Here is a 15,357-nt window from a genome sequence, read left to right as displayed (position 1 = left end):
ACATTTTAGGTTGTAGGAGCAAGGTAATAAAATTAAAGAATCTTCACAATGAAATGTGAATTCTCTTGGCATTCAATTTTATGGCTACATTTGCACTGTTCCTTTCCCTTTTCATGTAAGATTCTGTGTTAGGGACGTACACTGTGATCTCCCTAAAGCATTGTTAATTTTAGCAGGATGGCACCATCATATATATTTAAACAATTTATTTGAAGTTTTACAAGCATTTAAAAAATCATTAATATGTAACAAAAAAGAAGTGAAACTCTGTTAGTTTCACTTCTTTTTTAAAAAAAAAACCTGGAAACAAAGTGAAGAAAATATAAGCATTGATAATTACTTTTATAACAACATCTATTCACAAAACCGTTGTATGTGATACGAGAAACATTTTGGCTTATGTTTTATTTCTAAAAATGGTCCCTGATTCACATGAGGTAGCATTTAATTGGTAGTTCCAGGGTTTCATTATTTCTAACTTTCATTATAATAGCTTAGGTCTATCTATACAATATTTTTCTGATGGCTGCTATACAGTTACAATACAAAAGAACTCATAGGCAATTCTTGCTTAACAACCATTCATTCAGTTGCAATTTGAAGTTACAGCAATGCTGAATGAATGGTACTTAGACCCAGTCCCTGAAGTTAACGTTTATTGCAGCAGCTGTCCAATCATGTGATAAAAATTTGGACATTTGGTGGCTTACTCACACGTACAATCACAGGGGTGCTTCAACAACCTCCTCCATTTTTCTCCCCACTCCATCTCTGACCTATTGTTCACTCTTCACAGTGACATTCCTTGAAATGGTAACACTGGGGCTGATGTAGTTGGGCCTTCAGCAGTCATAACCAGCTGCCACTGTCTTCGGGTTTCTAATTCAATGCCAATGCCACTGGCATTGCTGCTAAAGTATTACCCCGAGCCCTTTGTTGCAGCCAGCCAGCTCTGCACCCCATTATTAAGTTCCAGCCATTCTCATTGCCCTTTACTTCACACACCCTGCTATGCCCAGTTGACTTTTGGTGTGTTCCTTCCAGTGCTGATAAAGCACACTAGCCTGACTCTTATATGAGGTAGCTGCTGGCTACTCTAGACCTTCCTAAGGCCATGCACACCTTTCTCCAAATATTACAGACTGTTGACATGGCATTTGATAAATCCCCTTTGATTGCAAGCTTGGGTGAAGTTTATTGTTTATATACATACAATATTCTAACCAGTAGGTGATGCCTGAAGCATGGTTTGAAATGCAAACACAGTTTGAGCACATGGACCCTTGCAGCTAGAGCCACTCCCCCCCTCCCATTCAGTAATAGATGTTATAAAATGAATGGCTTGAAGTCAATAGAGAAAATCAATAACAAATTTTAAAGATTATATATATATATATATATATATATATATATATATATATATATATATATATATATATATATATATATATATATATATATATATATATATATATATATATATATATATATATATATATATATATATATATATATTCAGCACAAATGTAACAAAGGCAACAGTAAAAATATTGGGTTTCTGTCGTGATGGACTCTTGTGACGAGCCGATAGACAGATAATGGAAGCAGTTAGCTTCCTCCCATAATTGGGGCATACCAGGGGTATACCAGGGGTTGTGACACTATATATATATATATATATATATATATATATATATATATATATATATATATATATATATATATATATATATATATATATATATATATATATATATATATATATATATATATATATATATATATATATATATATATATATATATATATATATATATATATATATTCATTCATTCATTCATTCATTCATTCATTCATTCATTCATTCATTCATTCATTCATTCATTCTGCACTTACATGTTTCTTCTATGGTTAGAGGAGCAAACCAGTAGTGGGTTCCTCCCTGTTTGGCCGAACCGATAGTGGTTTGGTTTCTTGGGTCGCTGAAACCAGCAGCAACTCTGACCTGCCACGCCCCCGAACCGGTTCTGTGGGCAGCGCCACCATCTTGTTTTTCAGTTCTTTGCATGATCAGAACAATTTTAATCGCACTGCAATTAAACCTGTTGATAAATGAAGTCATTGAGACTTTATGTGGGCTCAGGTCGACTGGGTACTGTTTACAACCTGGTGGCAGCCATTCCATAATAGACTTTTATTGCAAATCCCTTTCCCCTTCAATATAAGATCCTACTCCAAATCATAAAGGGAGCTCAGGCACTAGCAGGATTTCAGTTAGTTGGCTGAAAAATTATGATTTGTGTCAGATTGAACTTAGATATTGTATCAAAGATGATACAATTTTGTGAAATATATTTGGTGTCTTTCAGAATTCCTAAAGCGTGGGATTGCTTTTTTCACATATATTGAATAACATGTAAAATATGTTAATAATTATATCTGCCACCATCATAAGATTCTGTGGGGATCATTTAGGGTTGCCAAGACAAATTAGCAAATTTTTACCAGGCATTTTTTCTGTAGTTTTTAGTATGAAAACCAGCTGTTTTTCTACCAACTTTTAGTGGTCCAATTTGGAGATCTTTTTATTGAAGGATGAAATCTAGAAATAGGCTGAAGCTTTCTTATCACAGTTTAGGGAAATTGGTGACATTCTGTAGTTTAAATTTTTAGCAATTGAGTGAGTAATGTAAGTAACATGTTCTCCAATTCCATTGAACCCTTAGTTAATTTCCAAGATGTTATATGTCTGTTCTTTGCAGCCCGGAAAAAAAGAACAGGGTATCAGAAAAAAGAGAAAACGCAGGTCAGAGAGAGAAATGGTGCTCTTACCTAATGGAGTCTATTGTCATCCGTAAGCTTGCTTCAGCATTGACCATTACATTGCCACAACAGCTGTTTTATATGCTCACACAGAATGTGACATGGTACTTCATAATGTTTATCAATTTTATTTGTTGATATCAACAGCAGATATTTTAAATTTCAGTGCTGGGGTATTTTATTTCAGTATATGGTTTTAAAAATTGGATCACTGAAAATGTTCCTATTTTCTATTTTTAAGATCAGCTTATATCAATGGGACTCAGTGGTTCAGTGGCTAAGATGCTGAGCTTGTCAATCAGAGAGGTCGGCGGTTGGAATCGCTAGTGTTGGGTAATGGAGTGAGATCCCGTTACTTGTCCCAGCTTCTGCCAACCTAGCAGTTTGAAAGCATGTAAAAATGCAAGTAGAAAAATAGGGACTACATTTGGTGGGAAGGTAACAGCATTCCATGCACCTTCGGCATTTAGTCATGCTGGCCACATGACCATGCAGACATCTTTGGACAGTGCTACCTCTTTGACTTTGAAACGGAGATGAGCACCATCCCCTAGAGTCAGGAACAACTAGCATATATGTGTGAGGGGAACCTTTACCTTTATATCAATGGGGGCTATTGTATTTCACAATGTGGCAATTTTTTGAGTTTTCTGTACTGATTAAAATACTTGTACAGGTTTAAAATATTAATAATTGTAGAGAATAATTCAAGTCTATTGATAAATCTACCTTTTTGTTCCAGCGGAGTTACGAAGATCAGCAATAATCAAGCTGTCTTCTTTACGTGATCTTCCACTTAAACTGCAAGACTTCTACTATCAGGGCTTCCGCTTGGCTGCTATCTATCCTTTTCTGCAGCCATCTAATAAGAATGAGAAGATAATTCAGGAGCAAATCTTCAGGGCTGTACTGATCAAGAAAATGGAAAGGTAAATCTCTTTTGAGGAAGTGGGAATAAAAATTGACAAGGAGAGTTCCTGCTGAGTTTTGACTCAGGTTGGAAATTATAGCAGTGTTCCGTTACTATTTATTGCATCAACATTTCTATAGGCTGTTTAGGAATCTGTAGATTGGCCGAATTATCTGAGGATAACAAACTGAAAATGTGTTTCTCATTTGAATCAACTTTGGACATAAAGTTAGGAGAAATTTCTTGTATATTTTGTTTCTTATTGTGACAGTATTTAGTTAGTACAGCTTGAAAAAGCATTTTGCTCTTGAATATTTTCATTGTGTCTTTATTAGTATGCAATACTGTTTAGTAAAAGAAGAATTATATATTTTATTGCTGTTTGAAGGAAAAGATGAAAATACAAAAAATAAGAACTATTAATCTTTTATAAAAATAATTCTAAACTCCACATTGACTAACTTTCATGTGTTGATATTGATTCATATTCAGACTCTTATTTATTTACACAGTCTGTAACCTATGTAGATATAAGATGTTAGATGATATATTACCGAAGTAGAAGAACCACACAAGGTAATACCTGAAGTAATAACAGAATACATAAAGCAAGTTCGGGTGGACAGTTTTCTGGTTTTAAAAAAAGAACTCTTAACTACCAAATTAAGTAGAAAAACGTGGTTTTCACTTGAGGTGGTTTTCACAAGAAAACCTATGGTTTATAACAGTTACATGTATGGTTATGGGTTACAAACATGGTTTCCTATATTTACTTGTGTTTCGGCATGCATATTTTCTAATGAAAAAATGATAGGAATATATTTTATTATGATTTATTTATTCAGAACATTCTGACTAAAAAGGATTCCTCTCATTCAAAGAGGGAACCCTGCTTCTCAGTTTTCAGTCCCTCTTAGTTAACACATCAAAGAAAATACAAGAGAAAAGTTGACTGGACAGGACAAAAGTAACCCCTTCTTTTCATAGAAAATCAGTTACCTTGGGTCAAAAGTGTTACATATTTGCAGTCTTTAATATCATACCTGCTCATTTAAATGAATTTTGAGAAAAGCAGTGATGTAAAATTTAGGATGTTAACGAGGGGGGGAAAGTCATAAGATTATTTGAAGTTCTTGGAGAGAGAAACCAAATATCAATTAGTGCTAACAAGCTCTCTTATAAGAAGATAAATACTGGATATCTTATCCTGACCTGTGGAACAAAGACAGTTTTCTAACTTTTAATTTAAGAATGTTAGAAGTTATCAGTCAAACTATTAACATCATTTAAAAAGAAGAATAAGTTGAATTAAAATACAAAATAAGTATATTAGTTAGTAAGTACATTTGACAAAGCCCATGTTGATACTACAAAGACCATTCTATGGCTCTCATTTCATCAGCCATTTTTATGGTTATCTGTTGAAATAAAGCATTTTGCATCTTGTATTGTTAGGATTTTCTGTAATATAGAACTAAGTATTTTCAGTTAAATTGCTTAATTAGGAAGCATTTTAGCTAACAATATACAGTTTTAAAAGCTGTAAAATTGTATGCAATGTTAGACTAGTTATAAATTGGATGATAATAAACATGTCTAATTCCAATATTTTGTTGAAGAGCCTACAGTTAGTGAAGATGTTTGATTGTAACTAAAAACAAACATTATTGAAGGCTCAGGTATAAGTGCAAATTCATTAAGCAGCAATTTTATGTCCTTTAAATGTAGTTAAAATTTCCTGCTATGCTTTAAAAAGTTTTTACCCTTCATATGTCTGACACAGTTTGTTTTGAAACTACTACATACAGGGTGCAATTTTCCAAAAGCATTTGTTTTTAACAGTGCCCCTATGTTCCTATGGCCCTCTTTCTAGCTATAGCTCATTTTTCATCTATCGTCATCTGCAATAGTTCCATATTAGAACAGGAATCATTTGATTTTGATGTTTTTTTTTAAAACAGAGAAATGTATGTGTAATGTAACTTTTGAAATAATATGTGCTGGCGCTAGTATTTTACTTTTTGTTCTAATTTCATTTTAACATGATAGATGAACATTTAAAGCTACAGATGATTTAAGTTCATAACTGAATCCAAAATTTCTGTAGCTGAGCAAGGCAGTTGTTAAGTGAGTTTTTCCCCATTTTACAAATCATGTAATCATTAAGTGAATCTGGCTTCCCCTATTGATTTTGATTGTTAAAATGGTTACCACATTTCACATTTACAACCATTGCATTATCCCAGTGTCATTACATCATAATTAGGGCACTTGGTAGGTGGTGTGTATTTATGGGACAATGCAACTGTCATAAATACACATCAAATAACAAGCATCCTAATTGTGATCTCATGACCCTGGGATGATGCAATAGTTGTAAGTGTGAAATTTGTATTCACTAAAAATCAACGACAATTTGTATTACGTTTGTATTTTGGAGAATACTTACTGAAACTAGTGATGATCATGATACAATTTTAGAGAATTGTATGAATTTACTAAGTTGATTATTTGAATTCAATTGACTTTGGAAACAGATGATTATATGAATTCTGAAAGACTCAGTTCAAAGAATTCATGAGCTTATTTTATAGGATTCACCTGGTGTAGTATTTTTCAAACTTGGCAACTTTAAGATGTGTGTACTTCAACTGACTGCTGGTAGGATAATTCTAGAAGTTGAAATACACATCACTTAAATTTGCCAGGTTTGAAAATATTAATTTGTAAACTACTTGGAGCTTTTTGAAACTGAACAGTATATAAATTGCAGTAATAAATAGTAAAAATAAAAAGTTTTCAGTGTAATTGTGGCATGTTGTACATATTGCTAAACTACATACTTTTTAATTTAGTTTCCCTCAAGCTGGAATATTCTCCAGATGTATGTATTTTAACTTCCAAAACTTTCAGTCAGCATCTTCCCATAACCTGAAGATGGTCAAATCCAGAAAGATTCTTCTAGTAGAATGAGATGTTATTAATACTATTAATAATTCAATATTGTGAACTCAAAGATACTCATAATAGGAAGCTTAATAAAAACAAAAAGGTTGAAGCTTAAGGCTTTCAAATTCAAAGTCATTCCAACTATAGTATCATAGCCAGTAATACATTTTAAAGCAAATTAAAATATGATTTATTTTTTGAATCTATTGCATCAGGCAATTTTTTCTTTCATCTTCTGATTATTTCTGAATCATACTGTGAATTTTCTTAATTTTTTATTGTCTTTGATTGAATAATTATTAGTACATCATTTGCCATTTAATTCTATATGAAACTTTGTTCATGAACAAAGAAAACTAAGTTATAGACAATCCTGTTTTTACTTCAATATTCCACATACAGACTCTCTCAGAAATATAAAATCACCAAGGTTTCCAGCTAAACAATCTCATTATCACCTTGTGTTTCCAAGGATTTCTGTGTAATAAGAAGCAATGCCTGATACACATACAAGGACTTGAAAGGAACTGAGGAATGATAGAAATCCAATAATTTTTAAAATTATGAAATAAGTACCAAAGTTGATGAAGTTTCAGAATTATAAAAAAATAATTTTGTTGGTGACAGGTATAAAGAAGTGGTAGATGTGAATTTTCATCGACTGCTTGTTCTCAGTGATTCTCACATGACAGAACAGATTCACACTGATTTACACTTTCAGGAAAGCCTTGAACAGAAGAGGAATTGCTAGCTAGCAGTAGCTTAATAGAATGCCCGTCTCTTTTACAATTTGATTCACTTCATGCATAAATAAAATAAAATAAAAACATGAGGAAGAGCTATATAACTGAGAAGGAAATAAGCATAATAAAAAGGTCATTTATGGTCCCAGAGAGATATTTTGACAATCTTTTTCTGTCATCTTGTTTTTTTTATAACTAGATAATCACTTTTGTGTGTTTAATTAAATTCAACAGTTCAATTAAACATCTATTTAACAATTTCTATAAAAGCTTTAAAATGCATACAGTTTAATAGCTTTAAAAGTAAAGGTAAAGGTTCCCTTCACACATATGTGCTAGTCGTTCCTGACTCTTGGGTGTGGTGCTCATCTCCCTTACAAAACTGTCCAAAGACATCTCCGTGGTCATGTGGCTGGCATGACTAAATGGCAAGAGCGCATGGAATGCTGTTACCTTCCCATCAACGGTGGTTCCTATTTTTTCTACTTGGATTTTTACATGCTTCCAAACTGCTATGTTGGCAGAAGCTGGGACAAGTAACGAGAGCACCTGGGATTTGAACTGCTGACCTTTCTGATCGACAAGCTAAGCTGAACTAGTTTCATTTTGTGTTTTAGCAATGTATAGTTCTTGAGCATTGTGTGCTAGTGCCATGTATCCCGGCCTGTTCAATTCTTGGCCTGCTTTTCTGGATTTGGTGTGAGACAATTGAACTTGATTGCCCAGTAACTCTTGCTTGGAATCCAGACCTGTGCTATAGGTGGTTTCCAAGGACCTGTTTGAGGGGGTTTAATAAAACCTGTAGAACCCTTGCCATATGTGGAAGGATGGAGGAGTGAACAGCACATTTAGTGACCATACAAAGCTACAAATGGCACTGAAAAAAGTTATAACCATTTTTCACACTTACAAAAAGCCATAGGCGAATAGACAGCTATATAAATTCAATAAATAAATAAACTATTGCTGCATCCTCATGGTCACATGTTCATAATTCAGAAGTTTGGCAACTGATTCATATTTATGATGGTTGCAGTGTCCCGGGGTCATATGATCACTTTTTGCCACCTCCTGACGAGCAATATCAATGCGGAAGCCAGATTCACTTAACATCTGTATTACTAATTTAATAACTGTAGTGATTCATTTAACAACTGACAAAAATCATAAAATGGGACAAAAATCACTTAACAACTGTCTTATTTAACAACATACATTTTGGGTTCAATTGTGGTCATAAGCCAAGGACTACCTGTATTGGAAATATGGAATGGTGAAAGAGTTATAGAAAGTCAATTGTAATTACATAGAATATTTATTTAAAAGTAAGATTAGAAAAAAAAAATCTTTCTTTGGAGAATAGCATTGCAGTGTTAATATTTATACACTATATTGCCAAAAGTATTCTCTCACCCATCCAAATAATCAAAATCAGGTGTTCCAATCACTTCCATGTCACAGGTGTATAAAATCAGGTACCTAGGCATGCAGACTGTTGTTACAAACATTTGTGAAAGAATGGGCTGCTTTCAGGGGCTCAGTGAATTCCAGCGTGGAACTGTGATAGGATGCCACCTGTGCAACAAATCCAGTCGTGAAATTTCCTCGCTCCTAAATATTCCACAGTCAACTGTCAGCTGTATTATAAGAACATGGAAGTGTTTTGGAACGACAGCAACTCAGCCACGAAGTGGTAGGCCACGTAAACTGACGGAGCGGGGTCAGCAGATCCCGAGGCTCATAATGCGAAGAGGCCGCCAACCTTCTACAAGTCAATCGCTACAGACCTCCAAACGTCATGTCACCTTCAGATTAACTCAAGAACAGTGCGCAGAGAGCTTCATGGAATGGTTTTCCATGGCTGAGCAGCTGCATCCAAGCTATACATCACCAAATGCAATGAAAGCGTCAGATGCAGTGGTGTAAAGCATGCCACCACTGGACTCTAGAGCAATGGAGTCGCGTTCTCTGGAGTGACAAATCGTGCTTCTCCAACTGGCAATCTGATGGACGAGTCTGGATTTGGCGGTTACCAGGAGAACGGTACTTGTCTGACTGCATTGTGCCAAGTGTTAAGTTTGGTGGAGGGGTGATTAAGGTGGGGGGTTGTTTTTCAGGAGCTGGGCTTGGCCCCTTAGTTCCAGTGAAAGAAACTCTGAATGCTTCAGCACACCAAGACATTTTGGATAATTCCATGCTCCCAACATTGTGGGAACAGTTTGGAGCTGGCCTCTTCCTCTTCCAACATGACTGTGCACCAGTGCACAAAGCAAGGTCCATAAAGACATGGGTGACAGAGTCTGGTGTGGATGAACTTGACTGGCCTGCACAGAGTCCTGACCTCAACCCGATAGAACATCTTTGGGATGAATTAGAGTGGAGACTGAGAGCCAGGCCTTCTCGTCCAACATCAGTGTGTGACCTCACAAATGCGCTTCTGGAAGAATGGTCAAAAATTCCCATAAGCACACTTCTAAACCTTGTGGACAGCCTTCCCAGAAGAGTTGAAGCTGTTATAGCTGCATTGGGCAGACCGACGTCATATTGAACCCTATGGATTAGGAATGGGATGTCACTTGCAGTAAGTTCATATGCAAGTAAAGGCAGGTGAGCGAATACGTTTGGCAATATAGTGTATATCTGGAGCATTCTGCCCTTATACTATCCAGCCATCCAGACATAGGCCATTTTAACAGAATAACATAGTTGGAAGGTACCTCGGAGGTCTTCTAATGCACTGCTCTGACAGAAAACCTATACCATTTCAGACAAATCGTTGTTCAATCAATTTTATAAATAAGGTATTTGAGCAGATTACTTAACATTGAGTCTCTGGTTTGGAATCAGAACCCAAGGATATATGATGGGGCTTGATTTTGCTGAAATTCTGGTGTCCTTGGTGGTTTTTATCCGATCATCAAATGAAAATCCATCTATGACATGTACGTTGTATTTATTTAGCTTATATGCCTTACAAAGGCAATTAAAAATAAACATTCTCACTTATTAAAAACTGTGAATTGCACTTAATCTTCCTCCTGTAATCTCAGTTGCTACCCATAAAAACCTCACACAAAGTAAATTGTAAACTATCATAATATGTTTATTAATTTTGCCTCCAGGCAAAATCAGTAAATGTACTTAAATATTTGTAAGAATCCAGGAGACTTTGAGGCTAGTACTATAATATAACAGAACATTTGAATGTATGAGCTAAAAAAAGCAAAATTGAGAGGCAGGAGAGTGTGGTATCTTTGTTTATAAATGCTAAATGTTTATTGTATCAGTACTGTGTCTTATATTAAATATTAATACTAAACAAAAATCAGGGGATTGCAATAAAGTTGGGATAAGGAAAAAGTAGACCCATTAAATTTGAAGGCGCCTTTGAAGATTTTTAAAGTAAAAAAATAAAATTCTGCCCCTCCCTGGTCATTACATCAGATTGTCCAACATGGACGGCATATTATAGCATGCATGGTCTTCTGTCATTCTGAAGAACAAAATTGAAACCAATTCATATTACAAACAGTTTTGATTATCATAAGGAAGAATATTTTGACTAATTCAAGCTGCTTAACAGAAAAACAATAAGGTCTTTGCTTTGAAAAATGACTTTTTTCTTAATTAGAAACTGTTCTTACCCATTACTTCTGGAAATCAATATGATGCTTAGTCCTATAAATACTCTGAAAAATACCTTTCTGAGTACCCACTTATCCCCCTCCTGTTTTCTGCATGAAATTAGTATTTTTGTTCTACTTTCTTCAGAAAGTAGATCATGATCACTTGAAAGCTATAAAAAACCTACTGTATTCTTTAATTTTCAGAATGAATATGTGTTGTATTATAAAATTTATAGTTCTAAAAGGGTAGAGTAGTATGTTAGGGCTTCCCTCCTATCTTTCCTTCCTGCTTGCTGTTGTCCATAATGTCCCATAATCTAATCCTGGGCTGCCTTGACAGTTATTTTCACTTTTTAATTCCCTTGTTCCATAGTTCTAAATGTGATAGAACTTTAGGAAATTTGTAGGATCCATTCCCTCTCTCCCTCCTTCCTTCCTTTCTAGGGATATACAGTATGTATGAATGAATGAATGATGCAGTTGGAAAATTCATAACATTATATTTTACTCTGCCTCCTCTTTAGCTAATATTTAGCTACTATTTGGGCTCAAGAACAATTTGTACTTTTCATTCAAATTAGAACAACAGTCTATTAGATCAAGAAATTAAATTATTTAAAAATCAGATATAAATAATGCATAACTAGAGTGAAGTCAATATGTAGAAACAAGGCAATATTTTACTAAAAGTGGTAATTTAAAAAGATAAATGAGAAAATTTAATATGAAGATGAAAAATGGTTGGAATTATATGTAAATTAAATGTGTAAGTCCATATTCCATGATACTTAGTGAAAATAAGAATGATGTGTTTTTCAAATACATTAAATGTTGATTTGAAACTACATTCCTTTATTCATTGTTATAGGAAATCTATAAATTTCTATAATTCCCTGTTGTATGATTTGATACAGTGTAAAACATTTACTATAGGAACTAGAATCGATTTAAGATATACAGTATATTCCAAGTTTTGGATAAAACTTGATCATTTTGGTGCTGATATAATTGAGAGCTCTTTTCTTTTTAGACCTTTGCGAAGGGAATCTGTCAGTGAATGGAATTCTTTGGAGATAGAAAGTTGCTTCTTCTCAGATCAACTTCCAGATAAATCAAAAATACCAGACCTTATTAAAAAAGTAAGTTGATAAGTAAGTTGATAGGAAATGCTTGTAAAATGTGAATGCAAAATCATGAACAGAAAGCCCTTAGAATTCATTATATCTCTGAAACTCATTGCATTTCTTTATTTTAGTTAGCTATGCAATTTAAATAAATATTGTAATTAGGATAGAGCTATAAAGTTCCAATTTTCCATATGTATTTAAATTGTAATTTTGTGGACATGTCCATCTTGCTTTCTTGGCAACAATACACAGCTTTCTTACAGGATGTTTTACAACTTCCCTGTCTAACGTTGCATCCTTGTTATCCAAGTTGTAAAGAAATCTAATCCTGTTTACCTTTTTCAAAGCAGCCAAAATGAGTTAGGTCCTGCCACCCAATTGAGCAGTAAAATTTGACTGCTGTGCAATAAACCTTGTCCATTTTTTATATAAGAAATGCAATGGATTGTATCTACCAAGGAGGATGTAGTTTGATGGACTCCAATGGGAAGCAGCAGTTTTCCAGGAAGGAAGGAGCACATTCCAAGGAGGAGGAGAGAAAAGGCAACAGAGTCAATAACTAATTTGAAGATGAAATCTAGCCATTCTCTAGAATATCCCAGAGTATAATAATTAGGATTAGAACAGTATAGTTTAGTCTGGTAAGATTCTGTCTGTATGGTGCAAGTTTAATATGCTTAATAAAAGTTAAAATAATGGAATTGATTCATAATCAACTTGCTTGGCATACTTTCCTAACTTTTCTAAAACAGGTTCTTTTTTCTTGACTCTTTTCTTAAATTGTTGGAATAATTTGAGGCTACTCAGTTCATCCTGAAACGCTTCATACTTATTTGATGTACATTGGAAAGCAACACATAGAAAAAGCAAATGCCACACCCTTGTGCTGGTAGTTGCAGGCATTTATCTCCAAGGCTGTTACAATAGTATGAATTGTAGATGCATTTTAACTGAGGGAAAAAGATAATAGTTGGTGTGTGTGTGTATGAAAGTAAATACAGTTATAGCAAATACAGATCAGAAATATGTATCAACAAAGTAGAAATACTTTAATCTTTCAGCCATATTTGCTTTTGTTTTTATTGTTTTACCAAAATATTGGTTAAATATTTTAATTTAATGTTTTCTTTCTAACGGGAAACTAATCTTGCACATATCTTAAGCATTAAGAGTATCATAAAAATGAATATGATTAAGAATTAAGTATTACACATTGAACATATTTTCAGTATGCTAATATTTTTAAATTAACTTTAAAAGATTATTTCAAATAATGAAATCTAAAGTGTTTAATTGCTTAAGTATAATTGTCCAAGATGATCATATAATACGGTAACCCTATCTGTTTATTTATTTCTTTAGTGGTTTTAAGTATTATAAAACTTCAGTTTCAGTTAAAATAACAACTACAAAATACTCTAATTTAAAACTTAAATTAGAAAAGTTAAAATGATAATATTGTAATATTGGTACTGTATAATATAGGTAGTCCTTCGAGTTATAACCATAATGTCTGCCTATTATGGTTGCATGTCAGCCCAATACAGTTTAAGTTGGGACAAATGTTAAATGAATTGTTGCAAGTAACAACCATCTGTCTCTGCTTTTCCCAGTGTCGTTGTTAAATGAACATGTGGGTCATTAAGTGGAGCATGAGCTACCTTGGGGATGGGGGAGATTCTGGAGGCCTAATGCAGACACAAGCCCATGGGCTCTTCCATCCCGTGAGATACCCCATGTTCTGCTTCTTTCCCACTGGAATCCAATGCCCTTCCCCACTGATTACTCCCTTATCTTTTAATGTAAACCTTGTTCTGGAACCTCTGTCATATTCAGATTGAAAGCAAACTGTCCCGTCCTTTCATGTCCCTAGACTGCATAGCTGTGCTGGAAACCATTTTCAGAGTAGCTGAAATGAATTGTGGGCCCTTCAAAATGGTACTTGCTTCCAGAAGCAAAAGAGGAACAACCTAGGAAAAGGAAGCTCATTCTTCCCCAATCCTACCCCTGATTTGCAGGCATGTCCACCCAACCTTATTTTGTCAGCAAGAAACACTGGGGAAAGAAAATACTGGGCATACCTGTTTTTTTGTTTCTGCCAGTGTCCATCCTCCTGCCAATCTCCTCCTGCCTTTCTGGAGCAAAATAGAAACCTAGCCTTTCAGAGCTTTTTCCTGAAGACCAGCAGACGGGAACAGAAAGTTCTGAGAGCAATCACCATTTCCCGTAGAAAATGGTGTCTGCTTCCAGGAGGCATGGGAACAGGCCTAAGCACTTCAGAGCCCAAGAAGGTGGGGTGGGGAGAGAGAAGATGGACACTGCAGCATCTCCTTGGTCAATCGTAAGGGTAAATGAGTGTGAGGACTGCAATTGTCATAATTTGGAAACAGGATTGTATGCAATCTGGGGGTATCCTTTGTAACCATGAACAGTTGTTAAATGTCATTTCTTGAGGACTACCTGTAAAATACTTTTTCAAAGTACTTAATTTGGTTCTTAAGTTTCTGGTTTTTTAAAAATATTTGTTATATGTGTCCAGAAAACACTATATTAATTGAATGATGTAGATACATAAAATAAAGACAGGAATGGACAGGAATGCTACTACAATATATGGTATAACATTTTGAAAACATTGGTAAAACAAAAAAATTATGGAAATTTTCATTGTCCGATGGGGTGAAAACAAACTTTTTTCAAAGTGCATATGTTCATTTTTACTTGCATTTTGCATTGAAATAAGCACTTTGTGAATATAACAAAAGCATTTCCTGGTGTCCCCAGAAGATATGCTTGCTTTTAGCCTATTTTCCTGGTGATTTCCTAGAAAGTACATCTTTTTAGCTAAACTGAAAATAGCTGTGAAAAAAAAACTATAGTGCTTACCCCAGCATTCCAGAAATTGTCTGAAGAACAGAGATTTAAAACTAATTTGTGCTATTTTGTATATCCATATATGATTTGTTCAATATACTTTGTATACTTCGAAATATAGTGCTTGAAAACAGATCAAGATTCATTCTAACGTTTTCAGATTAAAAATAAGTCAGATCACATGTTTATTCTCTTTTTTAATGCTCTGATCTAGTAAATTCATTTATATGTTATACATTATCCTGTGCAGCATTTTGGATTCACCAGCCAGAGGGTATTTTGAAGCAAAAAGAAAAAAGAATGAA

At 34.3% G+C, this 15,357-nt stretch overlaps 1 protein-coding gene across 1 annotated transcript in view; it reads left to right on the top strand.

The window, feature by feature from the left end:
- RFTN1 (raftlin, lipid raft linker 1) overlaps positions 1-15,357 on the top strand; it is a 111,369-nt gene that overhangs the window by 48,716 nt on the left and 47,296 nt on the right. Inside the window, exons 3-4 of the mRNA XM_087712824.1 lie at positions 3,566-3,752; positions 12,082-12,190. Of these exons, the coding sequence (XP_087568950.1) occupies positions 3,566-3,752; positions 12,082-12,190 (296 nt within the window). The remainder of the gene's footprint in view (positions 1-3,565; positions 3,753-12,081; positions 12,191-15,357) is intronic.

This window comes from Thamnophis sirtalis, unplaced genomic scaffold (assembly GCF_051295495.1).
Source record: "Thamnophis sirtalis isolate CommonGarterSnake01/CBP01778 unplaced genomic scaffold, rThaSir2_p1.2 scaffold_4, whole genome shotgun sequence".
Taxonomy (NCBI): Eukaryota; Metazoa; Chordata; class Lepidosauria; order Squamata; family Natricidae; genus Thamnophis; species Thamnophis sirtalis.
This window is presented reverse-complemented; position numbering and strand designations above follow the sequence as displayed.